Here is a 16,099-nt window from a genome sequence, read left to right as displayed (position 1 = left end):
TCCTGGTGGTTCCAAACATCTTCAACTTACAGATAATGGAGGCCACTGTGCTCGCTGAAACTTTCAGAGCAGCAGAAATTGTTCTGTAACCTTCCCCAGCCTTGTGCCTTGAGACAATCCTTTCTCAGAGGTCTACAGACGATTCCTTTGTCTTCATGCTTGGTTTGTGGTTTGACATGCAGTGTCAACCCTTGGACCTTATATAGACAGGTGTGTGCCTTTTCAAATCATGTCTAATCAACTGGATTTACCACAGGTGAACTCCAATTAAGCTGCTGAAACATCTGAAGAATGGTCAGTGGAAACAAAATGTACCTGAGCTCAATTTAGAGCCTCACTGCAAAGTCTGTAAATACTTCTGTACATGTGATTTTTTTCAGGTTTTTATTTGAATAAATTTGTAATAATTTCAAAAAATTATTTTGCACCTTGTCATTATGGGGTTTTATTTGTAGAATGTTGAGGAAATAAATTAATTGAATTCATTTTGGAATAAGGCTTTAACAAAAATAATGTTAAAAAAGTGAGGCGCTGTGAATACTTTCCAGATGCACTGTATTTGAAAGAGAAAAATGGATTAATAATTTTGACTTCAACTGTATATAGGTTGTTCTTACAAACCCAGTTCATTCAGACCATAGCATACTACGCCTTAGCCTATGCATGCCAGTAAAATCTGTGTGTCATGCTTTAGCATTGGAATATTGCAGTAACTAGACATGAGCCATCATGTTAGTGCCCTAGAGAACAACAGACATCACAGTCCAGTCTCAGTGTTAAAGTAACAAGCAAAAACCTGCCTTTACAATATCTTGACATTTTTTCGGATGATTTAAGGTTAACGTGCACATTTTATTACAGCATGTATGTGGGAGTCTAACTGGTTTTCTTTCTCAGGTGGCTAGTAAATACACTATAATGGTTGAGGCAAAGGACCGTGGAGAGGTTGTAAAGTTGTCCAGCACAGCAACTGTAGTAATCAACCTTCAGGATGGAAACAACCACATACCGGTCATCACAGGGCAAACGGTTAGTGTTTGTCTGTTGAAAATATTGGAGATTTAATTGAAATATTTGTTTATATTATAAGTGTGTGAATGAGTGTGTATGGATGTTTACCAGTGATGGGTTGCAGCTGGAAGGGCATTCGCTTGATAAGTTGGTGGTTCATTTCAGTGTGGCGACCCCAGATTAATAAAGGGCTGAAAAGAAAATGAATGAATATCAAGGAGGAGGCTTAGGACAAAATATGGTGACGTTTCTATTTCCTCCTCACTTTTTTAGGGTTCAGGTAATGTGGTGGAAGGGACAAATGGTTCCTCCCCCCTCAAAATACACACAACCGATGCTGATACACGTCCTACTGCTGCATGGAGGGTCAGATACTCCATAGAGGGGGATAAAGGTGGTCACTTTTCCATTCGTACTGATCCAGACAACAACGATGGCATACTTACAGTGGTTAAGGTATGTTTACACATCGTAATGTTCTCATATTCACTATCTCATCATCAGAAAAAATAAAACAATATAAAATCAGGTAAATCAAATAATTTGGGTGTAATTAGTAGGGTAGAAAATATAAGAAGAAACACATGCAGTTAAATGTGTGATTAAATGTCTGTGTCATAAGATATTTTTGTTGAATAACATTTTTTAGACCATATTGATAAAGATATTGGTCTAGCAAGATTTTTCTCTGTTGAATTAGTTTTACTGAACATTGATCGAATCCATTTAACTGTCAGCTTTCAACAATAATAAAGAAAAACCGTAAGAAATTACAATATGGCAATCTTTAAAGGTGACTTTTTCCTGATCGTCAGTATTTGTTTTAGCAATAGCAACTTTTACTGGACATATACTGTAATAAATTGACATTTATTTTTCAATTTTAAGGAATAAAGCCAATTCTGTTGCTATGTATAAACAATACATTTTGCTGCTTCAGAAAAATACTGACTTTTAGAAATTTTAGTTGGTTTCTTTTATGGACCAAGAAAATTTGGCCCAAACTAACCAATGGTTTTGTGTCAGAGTAAGAGCATGGTGCACACCAAGCTGCTTTCCTGACACACATTTTTTTAGATTATACTTTGTTTTTTCGATCGATTGTTCGAAAGATGTGCATCTCAGTTGCTTTATGTAATTAATAAACCATTGATACCAGCCTTTTTATTGTTATTGCTGATTTGCTGATAGCTTTAAAAAATCCAATATCAGTCAACAAATATGCCTAATATTTACCAGGATTAATCTTTTTACATATCTGTCACTGGTTATTCAATTATTCATCAAAAGTTTCAAACAATGAATGAATAAACAAATGAATTAATGAATGAATGAATGAACGAACGAAAAAACAAACTAACCAGCAAACAAACCAAGCAATGAACAAAGCAACCAAAGATTTGAATGAACCAACAAACCAACCAACCAATGAACCAACCAATTATCCAACCAACCAACAAACCAAGCAACAAACCAACCAACAATTCAACAAACCAACAATTCAACAAACCAACCAAACAATAAACCTAGGATCCAACCAACCATCCAACAATCCAATCAACCAATTAACCAACCAACAAGCCTATTAATGAATGATGCAACCAGCCAACAAATAAACTAACCAATGAACCAATGATAACCAATGAATGATCCAACCATCAAACCAATGAACTAATGTTCCAGCCAACCAGCCAATCAACGAATGAACCAAACAACAAACCAACCAGCCAATCAATGAACTAACCAACCAACCAACCAACCAACCAACCAACCAATCAATCAACCAACCCATTAATGAACCAACCAATGAACCAATGATCCAACCAACCAACCAACTAATAAATGAACCAACCAACTCACGAATGAACCAACCAATAATCCAACCAACCAGCCAATTAATGAATGAACCAACCAACAAACCAATCAACTAACCAACCAGCCAATTAATGAACTAACCAACCAAACAACCAATGAATGAACCAACCAATGTTCCAACCAACCAACAAACCAACAGATGGACTAATGATCCAACTAACCAACCAACCAACCAACCATCAATGAATGAACCAAGTGACAAACTAACCAACCAACTAACCAACCCACGAATGAACCAACCAATGAACCTATGATCTACACAACCATCCAACAAATCAACCAACTAACCATCTAACCAGACAATCAAGGAATAAACCAACCAATGAACTAATGATTCAACCAACCAACCAACCAACCAACCAACAAATGAACAAACCAAACAATAAACAAGAAATAAATTCAATTATGAATAGTTTGAATAACATGCATTTTTCTAATCACATTTATTAGTTATTTTTGTGTAACAAATTCACTTTAAAATAATACTATTTTTATATATTTGAGAAACAAATGCACTGGAACTGATTATTTTTATATTGATTATTTTATTGTAGTTATTTTTGCATGAAAACATTTATTATATTGTAATCTTGATAAACCTTGTCATTAAGACACATGTGTTTGTTTGTTTTATTATTTGTTTACTTATTTCTTTTCTCACCATGCAGCCTCTGGACTTTGAAAAACAAACAGAACATAAACTCAGCATCTCCGTAGAGAACGAAGAGCCGTACTTCTCTTGTGTGGTAAAGGAGAGATCTCCAAGTGGCCTCTGGACTGTCATCTCAAATCCATCAAAACCATCCTCTAAGAATATTACCATCACAGTGGAGGATGCAAATGACCCTCCATATTTTACAGATCCTCAACGGAAAGTCGTTTTGGAAGAAAATGGTCCTATTGGAGCCTTTGTGGACCGAGTAAAAGCATTAGATCCTGACACTGGACGTCCCCATAAACTAGAGTAGGTTTCTTATGTATTTGATTGATCGAACGAATTATTTTTATAACTGGACACTAAAATGACAGTTAAAATGTCTAGATCCATACACTACCTGGGTTGCAACTGGAAGGGCATTCGCTGTGTAAAACATATGCCGGATAAGTTGGCGGTTAAACTGCCCAGAAGTGTCTAAATACATTTTGGTTGGGGGATTCAGTGTATTTCTTAATAGAATGTTTCCTCTATTATAGGTATTCCATTGAACACGACCCTGCTGGCTGGTTCAGAGTGGACAAAACAACTGGAGAAATCTTTGTAAAAGAGACAGTGGACAGAGAATCCAGTTATGTGACCAACGGGACTTACACAATTTTTGTCCTTGTGACAGAAAAAGGTAATAAAAATATCCATCTATTTCTCAGTGTGCTTGTCCTGCATTTTAGGAATGCTGGAGTAATTGTTGGAATATTTAATCAATTCCATGCATGTTCAATAAAAAAGGTCAAGAGAGGGTTTTCTTCAATGTCAAAGGTTTTAGTAATTTACTGGATACAAATGAATAATTCCATTCACAGAATTCTGGTAATCCCCAATGCAATACATGAATTACTCTTAGGAGGTGCGCAAAACTTTTCATTTCCTGACTCCAGATTTTATACGCAGCTGATATTAACAGATGGAGTTTAGTGTAATTCGTCACTTGTCAATCGTTCTCCAGTCCTCTGTTGCCCGCACCCATACATACTCTTTTTCTACGAATTCTCTGCTCAACGTTTAAAGCATAAGTCTTCTTATAACGAGGAGACTGACACGGAGGGATCCATTATGCAGTATTTATTAGTCACAGTCAAACACAAACATCCAATACGCACTAAGTGCGAACACACATCAACAGTATTCAATAATGGTCTAGGGGCTGGTGGCTGACAGACACAGAGTGATTTACTAGGCATAGATCAGAGGCAGGCGGCATGGTTCAGAATCCGTTAAACAGGCTTAGGTCAAGGGCAGGCAGCGTGGTTCAGAGTCCGTGTTTCAGGCTGGGGTCGTGGGCAGGCAGAAGGCAAATCAGAGTCAGAAACAGTCCGGGGTAATACACAGAAGATCAGGCAGGAAAGAACGCTCAGTAATGCTGGCCGGGGCTAAACAAGACTTCGCAATGCACTGGAGTTTGAGTGTGGCTTATATAGGGAGCGTGGGTCGTTAACGGGATTCAGTTCAGGTGTGCACGATCAGTGTAGATGGATGATGTAATGCTTAAAAGTCCGGGGATGGTGACCTCTGCTGGCCAGCGAGGGGAATGACTGGGACCGAGTCGGTGACACTTCTCAACTGCAAATGTTCTGTTCATTCATTTTCAACCCATCTCTGCTCACAGCAAGTTTAGCTGCAGAGCTCAAGTTACTTTTAGACAATCAGGGGCCTCATGTACGAAGAGTTGCGTTGAAATCAAACTAAAGCATTGCGTACGCACAAAGCTGTAAGTGTGCGTACGCAGTAAAAAATTCAGATGTATGAAACACTGCGTACGCGGAATCCCACGCATATTCTCTTTGTACATCCGAATTAACGTGAAACTGAGTGCACGTGCACGAGCGCAAAACCCCTCCCCGCCTCCTCCCCCTAATAAATATGGTAATCACTCTACTTTGGCAAAACCAAATTAAAAAGCAATGGCAAAAGCAAGCAAAAAGAGAAACTTTGAGCAGAATGTGAATTGGAAGTGATCCTATCGGAGGTAGACCAGAGAAAAACAATGTTATTAGCAAGTTTGTCCTCTGGAATTAATAACAAAAGAAAAGAAATAGATTGGGAGAGTTTAGCTGATGCGATTAACGCAGTGGGGTCTCGTTGAACACCTCGTTGGAATGAGCTAGTTGAGTGATTTCCACCCGTTTGATCGACAGGGACAACAAAACTAAAGAGAGCAAATATCAGTGGTGTGAGTGGCGTAGCTCGTAAAGCACGGCAACATGTTTTGACACTATCATTTATGAACACGGTTCGAATCAAGCACCTAATGAACAAATTTTTCTATTTTCCCCTACTACATATCAGATTTTGCCTACTCTTCATCACGAGGAAGACAAGTAGAAATCATTTATAACTGTGTGTATTATGTTAAGTGCACTTGAGCATCACATTTTATTTGCACATTTATTAAATGGAAATGTTTCCGATTCACATAGCCCAGGGGTTTTCAAAGTCTAAGACAGTGGGCCTCCCTTTTGACACAACTTATCCATTGGCGCCCCCCTCCTCCCAAACACGCACACACACACATACATACATACACACACACATACATATATATATATATATATATATATATATATATATATATATATATATATATATATATATATATATATACACACACATATACAGTATATATAAAGACACAGACAGATGTCAGACTGTTAACTCACTTTTATCATCATTTGCATGAAAGTGCAATTATTTACAGAGTAATAACAAGTATTTTAATATAACGTTTTTAAAACTAGGATGATGGTTAATATGAATAGAACATATCCAAGAACTGTCCATCCCAGTCAAAACAGTCGAAGTTTAGCATGTCTCATGCTGTCATTAGCCAAAATATCTTGACAAACCACACTTAAAGGTCGTGGTTCATCAGCTGGTCCTGTCCACGTAAATCCTAAACTCAAATACTGATCGTCATATCGTCGTCTTTTGGGTTTAAGCCCTGAACTTGAAGGCTTTGAATCGGGGGGTCTCAGAAACCGATCCATTGCAGGCACGTGCACACATAGGGCTCAACCTGTGCAGTGCACATACCCTTTTTAGTCCTGGATAGAAAGTGCCCTTCCAAAATGATCAAAAGTGCCCCCGCGACGCGGCACACCCTTGGTCCCGCCCTTCAGTAGGCGCGCGACAACACCGCTCTTGAGCGTGCGCGCGACAACACAGCTGATCAGAACGCGCGCGACAGACTTGCCAAACAGAAGAGAATTCACAGCTATGGCCTTCTGGGTAAAAAAGGTTTTCTTATTTTTGACGTATTTTTTTTTTTAGCTTTGTTTAATTAAAACGTTTAAATATAGTAAAAAATACATATAATAATTAAACTTAATAATTATATTTTTATTCTATATTTTTCCAGCGCCTCCCCTGACATGCTCTGGCGCCCCCCAGGGGAGGCGCGCCTCACACTTTGAAAACCCCTGACGTAGCCTATGCAAATTCGTCTTCAGATGGCACCTTTATAGCAATATGCGTGCAGTAGATCGCTCCGACTACATTGGTAAAACAAGCAATCGCTGCAAGTTGCGCTTTAATGTTTGGCTGGTCAACTTCATGGTATGGAAATCTTATATACCTGCTAGACATGCGCATGATCCCGTCCCATACAGCTGCCATTGCACGGCTCAAAGATACTTTGTAGTGTGCAGTTTAACACAATTGCCTCTAGGAGTCTCCAATGGAAATAAAACAAACACACACAGGAAATGCACGAACGCCAGACGTGAAGTTGGTGTGGACCGACGCACATTCTCACATTCATTTCATCATTAGTTAATCCAAATGTGAGCGTGAAACCTGGCGCAAGCAAAAGTTTTAGTTCGAACGTATCGTTGATACATAAGGCCGCAGGTCTTTGCATTTCTATCAGCTTCATCTACTTCTGCAAAACTGATTCATTAGTATGCAAGACATATGAAAATCAAGAGAAGAAGTTTGGTTAATATCACCTTAAGCAATGCAAATACAATTGTTTAATAAAAAGATAAAGAGACAAACATAATATAATAATAGTCCTTTTTCCAACACTATCCCAGCATTTTATGCCTTAACCAGTCTGTATAGTCTGCATTACAACTTCTTTTCTCTGTTGAAATTTTGATTTTCCACACCAGATGACCATCCTCCAATGACAAGCACTGCCACGATTCAGCTCTATGTGGAAGACAAGAATGATAACGTCCCCTTGCTAAAGGAAAACAGAGTGTCTGTCTGTCAGTCTGACCAAGCGTCAAGTGCAGAGGTCTCAGCGCAGGACCTTGATGGAGATCCATACAGTGGGCCGTTCAGTTTTGAAATTATAGGAGACCATAAGGAAGGATGGAGTTTTGACCCGAGCTATGGTAAATAATAATATTATTTCTTGGTCACACTTTATTTTGATGGTCTGTTTGTTGAATTAAGTTACATTGCATCTACATGCCAACTAATTCTCATTAGAATATAGATAGCCTGTTAGGTTGGGATTAGGGTTGGGGTTAGGGTTAAAGTTGACATTTACTTGCAAAGTTTCTTATAGTCAGTTAAATGTCTGTTGAATGTCTGTATCAGCAGATATTAAGTAGACAGTCTACTCATTATCAAATGGACCGTCAAAATAAAGTGTTACCTATTTCTTAAGCTTGTATCACACTATGTGATTGTAGCATGTCAGATTGCATGAACATGATCCCTCTGTCACACTGTAAGATGTCAGCCATAATGTCAGACTGAATAACAGCAAAATGCGCCAAACATACGGACACGCAAGAAAAGTTAGACATCTTCCATCTGAGACACATTATTTCACATTCAGATATGACACCTCACTGCAAAATGAAACAAAATGTAGCACTAATTTGCTCACAGCATGCCTCAATGGATCTTTTTCATACTTCTTTGTTTCTCAGTAGTGTAAGTCGTCATAGTTGTGTAAATTTAGAGCGTAGTAAAGGGGAGAGTCCAACAACATTTTTTTTTACAATCCTATTTGCTCAAATAATAAGTTAAAAAGTCCACAATGGTGTTGTCAAGACATTCAGAAAAAGGAAAAACAATTATGTGACAGCCGGAAGAGGAAACAATGTCAAATTTACTGTCCCACTCATAGACACTGCATTAGAAACATCTCACAAAGATAGTAATTAGCTTTTTTTCATTTGATGCAAAAATGATGTAATACATACATAAATACGTATAAAAGTACATAATTTTTTTAAAATCAAAATAATATTAAAACTTTCAGGTCTTTTTAAGATCAAACTCCCTATAAGGCAACCCAGGTAGCAAAGAATTCTGGCCTAGATTTGGCCGAAAGCTGGCACAGCAGGCATTCGTCCGGCACTGGCATACAGCATGTGGGCCAGCAGAGGCAGCACCGTCTTTAAGGCAGCACACAAGACTTGGGCCAGATATCAAATGTAGTATTTGGCCCAGATGTTAAAAATGTATATGTGGGCCACGTAAGTTTGACCTGTCTTGACCCACATTCAAAATACATTAAAATTATAATTGAGTAAAGAAGAAATTCTACCGATCAGGTCACTTCGAGAAAAAGCACGGCGAAATGCTTAATGGGTTTATCAAATTCTTCGCAGTCGTGACACACCAATATATCTGGCCCAGTTCAGGCCCAGTTATGGGTTATTAACTTAGCTGAGACTTGGTCCATGTTTGGTTCTTGTAAGGAAGCCAGACTTGGTCCTATCATGTATCGTAATGCACAGCGGCATGTGGGCCAAGCAAAAGCTGATTGTGTGGGCCAGATCTGGGCCAGAGAAATATTGCTATTTGGGAAGTCATTTCACATGGCGCCAGGGCTTAGTTTGTGATGGAACAAGCCAGGTTCGAATCTGGCACCTAATCCAGATCCTGAAATCTGATTCGGCACCTTATTTTACCGATTCCCCTCCTCACACCCGCACACACGCACCACCGCCCACCCACACTCTTCACCTTCTTCCATGTCACCCCAACCCTCTTCATTTTCATATGCAACACCGCCACAACCACCCTTCCCCTCTTCACTTTCCTCCACGGCAACCCCACCCACCCGCTATTCACTTTTGTACGCGACAACCACCCACCGCTCCCCGACCTCTTCACCCTTTCATACGTGACAATCCCTAAACCTACCCCCCCACACTTCACTTTCATCCGCGAACCTCCCCCGCCACACCTCTTCACCCTTTGGTTTGTGCAACAATCCCCAATCTCCCCTTTCACTTTAGCCTACGACAAACCACCAATCAATCCCCCACCTGCTATTCCCGTTAGTCTGCGACACCTCTCCCTCCTCGCAATTTACAATTTAAGGAGTGCTCGGCGGCCATCTTTAAAACGCCTCTCGGGCGGTATGCTCTGGCATTCTGTCTGAATGAGGAAACATCAAATTTTTCAGAACTGTTTCCCAAGCTTACCAAAACATTATGTATTTAGAATCACCAATAAAATTAAAGAACAACGTAGGGAACCGTAAGTTTTATTCACAATGTTCATTCATTCATTCATTTTCTTGTCGGCTTAGTCCCTTTATTAATCCGGGGTCGCCACAGCGGAATGAACCGCTAACCTATCCAGCAAGTTTTTACGCAGCGGATGCCCTTCCAGCCGCAACCCATCTCTGGGAAACATCCACGCACACACTCATACATTACGGACAATTTAGCTTACCCAATTCACCTGTACCGCATGTCTTTGGACTGTGGGGGAAACCGGAGCACCCGGAGGAAACCCATGCGAAGGCAGTGAGAACATGCAAACTCCACACAGAAACGCCAACTGAGCCGAGGTTCGAACCAGCGGCCTTCTTGCTGTGAGGCGACAGCACTACCTACTGCACCACTGCCTCGCCTCACAATGTTCAAATCAAACAAAATCATATTTTCAGGTTGCTCGAGTTAATGTGAAAGGAACGAGATCACGACACCAACCTAATTTATGGCTGTTCTACACATTATCATCCTCTGGATAGTGCTTCTTCAGGTCGCGCTGGTCTTCTGATGTAATTCACAACTTGGTCTTGATGGTGAATCTCCTCCAGGAATGACAGTGACTCTTTGTTTACAAGTCTGTTGGCGTTTGAGTAGTTGCTGTCATGCTGTCACCTTACTTTCATTTCATACAGATTACAAAGCCAAAAATAAGTGTTGTTTCCAGGTGTAAGTGGTTCATGTAAAAGTACAGATTTCAAGCTTTATGTGGATATATTTTTTGTCTTTGAAGCAAGTGTTCGCTGAGATTCCAGTGTGTTTGTTGACCACTAAACTGTCACAAAAGCACACGCCTGGTCTGAACTTCTCCCCATATAGCATTCGGTGATTGGCTCCTGTACTAATAGGCGGGACTTAACTATACGAGTGACACATCTTGCGTATTCTATTGTCTTTGTCAAGATGCTGATGAGCGTTTAATGTGTCATAACAGTCTTGTAAAAAGGGTCCATAATAAAACCAGAAAAAAGTTTTGTAGTCTGACCATGGTTTGAAATTGTTGTGCTGAGAGCGTCATCAGATTCAGTGCTCCTTCTGGTTTGTGGTCTGAGCTAAAGTCACACTGCAGGGAAGGGCCTGAAATCTTCACTGCAGAACTTTATCGGAGGGAAAATTTGATGGTAATGGCTAATAATTCTTGTAGGATTTCTCAAATTTATCTCAGATGACCAAATCTTGGCTGAAATCGCACAGTGTGAATAGAGCTCTAGTCAACCCTAGAGTCTAATTACCACTGTCAGAATCTCGAATGATTATAATCACAGGCTGCATCTGAAATCATGTACTTCTATACTATATAGTACGCTAAAAACAATATGCGAGCTGAGTAGTATGACAGAATTCATAGAATTTGAAAAAACAGTATGCAAGAAGTACCTGAATGACCTACTACTGGCTGCCAGGTTTTATAGTGCACATCCAATGGACGCTACACTATCTTATGATGCACTGCGAGAGAATCCATGAATTGAACTGAAGCGACACAACTGGCACGGGTAGGTCACGTGATAATGACTAATGGCAGATGCAGTCTGAGCTCTATTCATACTACTCACTTTCATACTTTTTTTCTTATGGTCATATAGTAAATTCAAATTAAAATGTAGTACTTACTGAGTTGTAAGTGATTTTGGACGCAGCCTAAGTGTTCTCAACATTTGGCTGGTTTTTTGATTGAAAGCCCATAGTTTAACATACAGTAGGCTCATTCTGAAATCGTAGCCCTATATAAATTTCTGGAGATCGCGAATTATGTAGCAAGAGGTAGGTATGGCTGCATTTCGTCTTTAAAATGATTGCTATGGGTCGGTATGATGCCGTTCCTTTTCGGAAAATGGTTCCAGAAGGCAGGTAAGAGAAAAATGGATACCAAATATTGCTTTCCAAAACTGTTGGTTGGGTTAAGGGAGGTGGGTGAGCGGGTCAATCAGTGCTTTTGAAAACACTTTTGGTTGGGTTTAGGGAAGGAGGAGCGTGGGTCAGTTGATCGGTCAGTCAGTCAGTCAGTTGAAAGCATCCTCTGGTGGATTTTCTGCGAGAACAGCAGGCGCGAATAGCACTCGCAAGAGAAATTTGAGATCTGAAAAACCATACACAGCGCCCTCTGGTGGATTTGTAAAAACAAAAACTGCAAAAAAACCAAAAAACGTAGCTCCTGGGACGTATTTGGCGCTCTCCAGAAATGTACATAGCAGTACATTTTCAGAATGAGCCTGGGCTGCATAGTCCATCACCTTTCTTCAATCTTTTCTGACTTTGTCTTTTAGGTTACACCGTGCGTTTGGTGAAGGATAAAAGAGTTCATGCGAGCCTGTACACACTGAGTGTGAAAATCTCTGATAAGCAGGGCAGGTTTGTGCACCAGAACCTGACTGTCGCTGCATGTGATTGTGACGTCTCACCAAACTGCCTGCTCCAGCGCAACACACAGCAAAAAGTGGGAAATGGTCTGTTAGGAATTACCATTTTTGCCACTCTCATGGTTTTGGGTGAGCAGTTGATTATTCTTCCCTTTAATTACCTATAAATAAAGCATAATGAATGGCTTGTTGTGTGTTAAGTGAAGTTTCACAAACTAATTTCGAGAGAAGCATGTGATATGATTGATCGTGGCTGGTCTCTCATCAGTAATCAATAATAATCCAATCAAATTATTCCAAACTCATAATGAATAGCCTGTCTAGCACTACTCCCTTATCTTCATTTTTAAAGAATCCCCCCTGTCCACCCCATCTCCCCCTTTTCCTCGTTTACCAGAGGGATCTCTCGAGAACTACCTAATCTCTTATCCCCTTTACATGCTCATTGACCAAGCGGGAGCCCTGGGCTCAACTATCTCTGAGCTCAGGGTTCTCTCCCAGGGACAGCATGCCCATCTAAGTGTGAACTCTTGAAAGTATTTTAAATGCAAAACGTGGAAGTGAAGAACAGCCCGATGCAAATCGAAGGGCAGTTGCCTCCACAAAGTGCATTTAAACTCCTTTAACACACAACAAGCCGTTGATTATCCCACTTATTCTATGGTCGACGTCAAGTTATATGCAAGCTAAACTTTGTTTTGCTGATTTTGGCCAATATTTGACAACATTTTGACTGTAATCAAAACTGACTTGAACTATGTTTTAATGAAAATAATGCACACTCTTCAGCCTGGGGGTGCTTAAGCCTGTTCCTGGAGCTCTACCTTCCTGTAGAGTTCTGCTCCAACAATGATCAAGCACACCTTAACCAATTAATTAAGACTTTAGCAAAACTTGATAAGTACAGGCAGGTGTGTTTGATATGGATTGCAACTGAAATCTGCAGGAAGGTAGATCTCCAGGAACAGGGTTGGTCACCTCCTGTTCCAGCTAATTAAAATCAAGAACAGGCATTTCAACAGACCATGGAATATTAGCATGATTCAAATATATTGTCCCGCTATTGGACAGGACATGTTGACTTCTTAAAACAAACAAAATATGGTATATACTAGTGTGTGCATGCATGATTATATGATGTTAAAAAGTAAAAAGCACCTTGAATCTGAAGGTTTTTTTTCCTGATAGCTTTTCTGCTGCTGTCCCTCACTTGCTCTTGCGGAAGTGTGAAGTCTCTGGTACAAGTAGACAATGTCTTAGAAGATGCCCTTCTGTCATCAAATATTGAGAAACCAGGCACAGATTGTATGGTAATATCTATCTATCTATCTATCTATCTATCTATCTATCTATCTATCTATCTATCTATCTATCTATCTATCTATCTATCTATCTATCTATCTATCTGTCTATCTGTCTATCTGTCTGTCTGTCTGTCTGTCTGTCTGTCTGTCTGTCTGTCTGTCTGTGGTGTTTAACTCTATCTACAGTATCTATTTGTCTGTCTGTCTGTCTGTCTGTCTGTCTGTCTGTCTGTCTGTCTGTCCATCTATATATATCTATATTCTTCCTATCCATCGATCTATCCGTCCGTCTGTCCTTCTGTCCATCCATCCATCCATCCATCCATCTAACTATCTAACTATCTATCTATCTCTATCTATCTGTCTGTCTGTATGTCTGTCTGTCTGTCTGTTTGTCGGTCTGTCTATCTATCTATCTATCTATCTATCTATCTATCTATCTATCTATCTATCTATCTATCTATCTATCTATCTATCTATCTATCTATCTATCTATCTATCTATCTATCTATCTATCTATCTATCTATCTGTCTGTCTGTCTGTCTGTCTGTCTGTCTGTCTGTCTGTCTGTCTGTCTATCCATCCATCTATTTACCTACCTACCTACCTATCTATTTATTTGTCATGTGAATAAGTTAGGACAACCTATTGAATTTAATGACCTTTCATGATCTTACAATTTGTAAAAGAAAACCTTTTATGATCAACAACATGACATATTGCACCATGCCATTACAGTTTTTCTCAGTCGCTTTGGTGCGTTTCTCACAACACTAGTGCATTTTTGCACAACAGTTAATGCATTTCTCAAAACAATTAGTACAAACTGCAAAACCTAGCTGATAACCTGCAAAAGCGCGTCACATGCTCAAAATGGATAGTTCATTCCTCAAAAGCAAGTATTCATGTCAAGCAAAGTGTCAGTGTCATCAAAATGAAAAGTCCTGACACCATTGTTTATGAACAGGATAGTCAAATGGCTTAGTCATGTTTTCATTATGAGTTTACTCTGGACATTTTTTTCAATGCAAAAAGTCAGATTTTGGTGACACTTCCTGAAAATGCTCAAGACAGCACTATATACTATTTGCACAGCCTTTTGAAAACTACAGTAAAGTTAGACATCACTGCATTTAGTGAGGTGTCTGAGTACAAGACACTGAATATGTATGTTGCACATTTTTACTGCATTTGCTCTTTACAGTCCTAATTTACGTATTCACAGCATTGTGCAAAACAATAAACACACCCTTATTTACAACAAACAGAAACTCCCTTTGGATAGAGCTGAGCACAACTGTAAACAATATTGCAGTACATACTGGACCTGAGTCTACAACACACACAGGTCTGTAAATCATCAAATTGTTCATTTTAGAAGACATTTTCAGGAAAATAAAGATTTAAATTTGTTTTATAAAATTGGCTTGACAGATTTTGACAACTAGTTCAAAATTTTTGTATGTAAAGACTCAATTAATGAAATGAGGACTGTTAGTTTTATATAGAATGACTATTCAGCATTTACAAGTTTAGTTCATTTTGACTGACATGACATAAGCAAATGATAATGATATAAACAGCAGAGAGTTGTATCAAAGCAATTGATGCATGTCCAAAAGCATTTGCAATTTGTTGGAAAGAATGAGAAACTGCTACTAGGATGTGCACAAATGACTAATTGTTTTGAGAAATGCATTACCTGTTGTGCAAATGTAAATAGTGTTGTGAGAAATGCACCAAAGTGACTGAGAAAAACTAATTATACAACAAAAAAGCTCAAAATCGAAAAGCAATGAATGACAAATGTAGGACACTCTTACTGTTAAAGGGACAGTTCACCCAAAAATAAAAATTAATTTCATGTGATCCTGTTCATCTAAGGGTTTGTTTTCCAAGTTTTATGACCTGCCAATATGTTGTTTTTTTATTTGTATAGCACCTTTCACAGAAATAATTGTTCCAAAGCAGTTTTACAAAAGGTGGACATTATCACATTATAATACTCAAAATCAGAAAGTTAAGCAGTTGTGTATTGGGCGGGATAGTATATATACATAGTTATCCTGCAGTTATGCAATATATTGTGTCAGTTTCAAAGAGGTCATATCTATGTGTATAATATTCATTCATTTTCCTTCAGCTCAGTCCCTTAAGGGGTCACCACAGTGAAATTACCCGCCAATTTATCCAGCATATGTTTTACACAGCAGATACCCTTTCAACCCAGTACTGGGAAACATCCAAACACACTCATTTACACACACTACGGCCAATTTAGTTTATTCAATTCACCTATAACACATGTCTTTGGACTGTGGGGGAAACCAGAGCACTCAGAGAAAACCCACGCAAATACAGGGAGAATA

The 16,099-nt window shown here is 39.2% G+C and overlaps 1 protein-coding gene across 1 annotated transcript in view; it reads left to right on the top strand.

The window, feature by feature from the left end:
• cdh27 (cadherin 27) overlaps positions 1-16,099 on the top strand; it is a 29,321-nt gene that overhangs the window by 7,950 nt on the left and 5,272 nt on the right. Inside the window, exons 6-12 of the mRNA XM_017358274.4 lie at positions 898-1,029; positions 1,285-1,467; positions 3,555-3,850; positions 4,081-4,223; positions 7,711-7,938; positions 12,333-12,554; positions 13,614-13,735. Coding sequence (XP_017213763.3) covers positions 898-1,029; positions 1,285-1,467; positions 3,555-3,850; positions 4,081-4,223; positions 7,711-7,938; positions 12,333-12,554; positions 13,614-13,735 — 1,326 coding nt within the window. The remainder of the gene's footprint in view (positions 1-897; positions 1,030-1,284; positions 1,468-3,554; positions 3,851-4,080; positions 4,224-7,710; positions 7,939-12,332; positions 12,555-13,613; positions 13,736-16,099) is intronic.

The sequence above is a fragment of the Danio rerio genome, chromosome 11, assembly GCF_049306965.1.
Source record: "Danio rerio strain Tuebingen ecotype United States chromosome 11, GRCz12tu, whole genome shotgun sequence".
In the NCBI taxonomy this organism is placed as follows: domain Eukaryota; kingdom Metazoa; phylum Chordata; class Actinopteri; order Cypriniformes; family Danionidae; genus Danio; species Danio rerio.
This window is presented reverse-complemented; position numbering and strand designations above follow the sequence as displayed.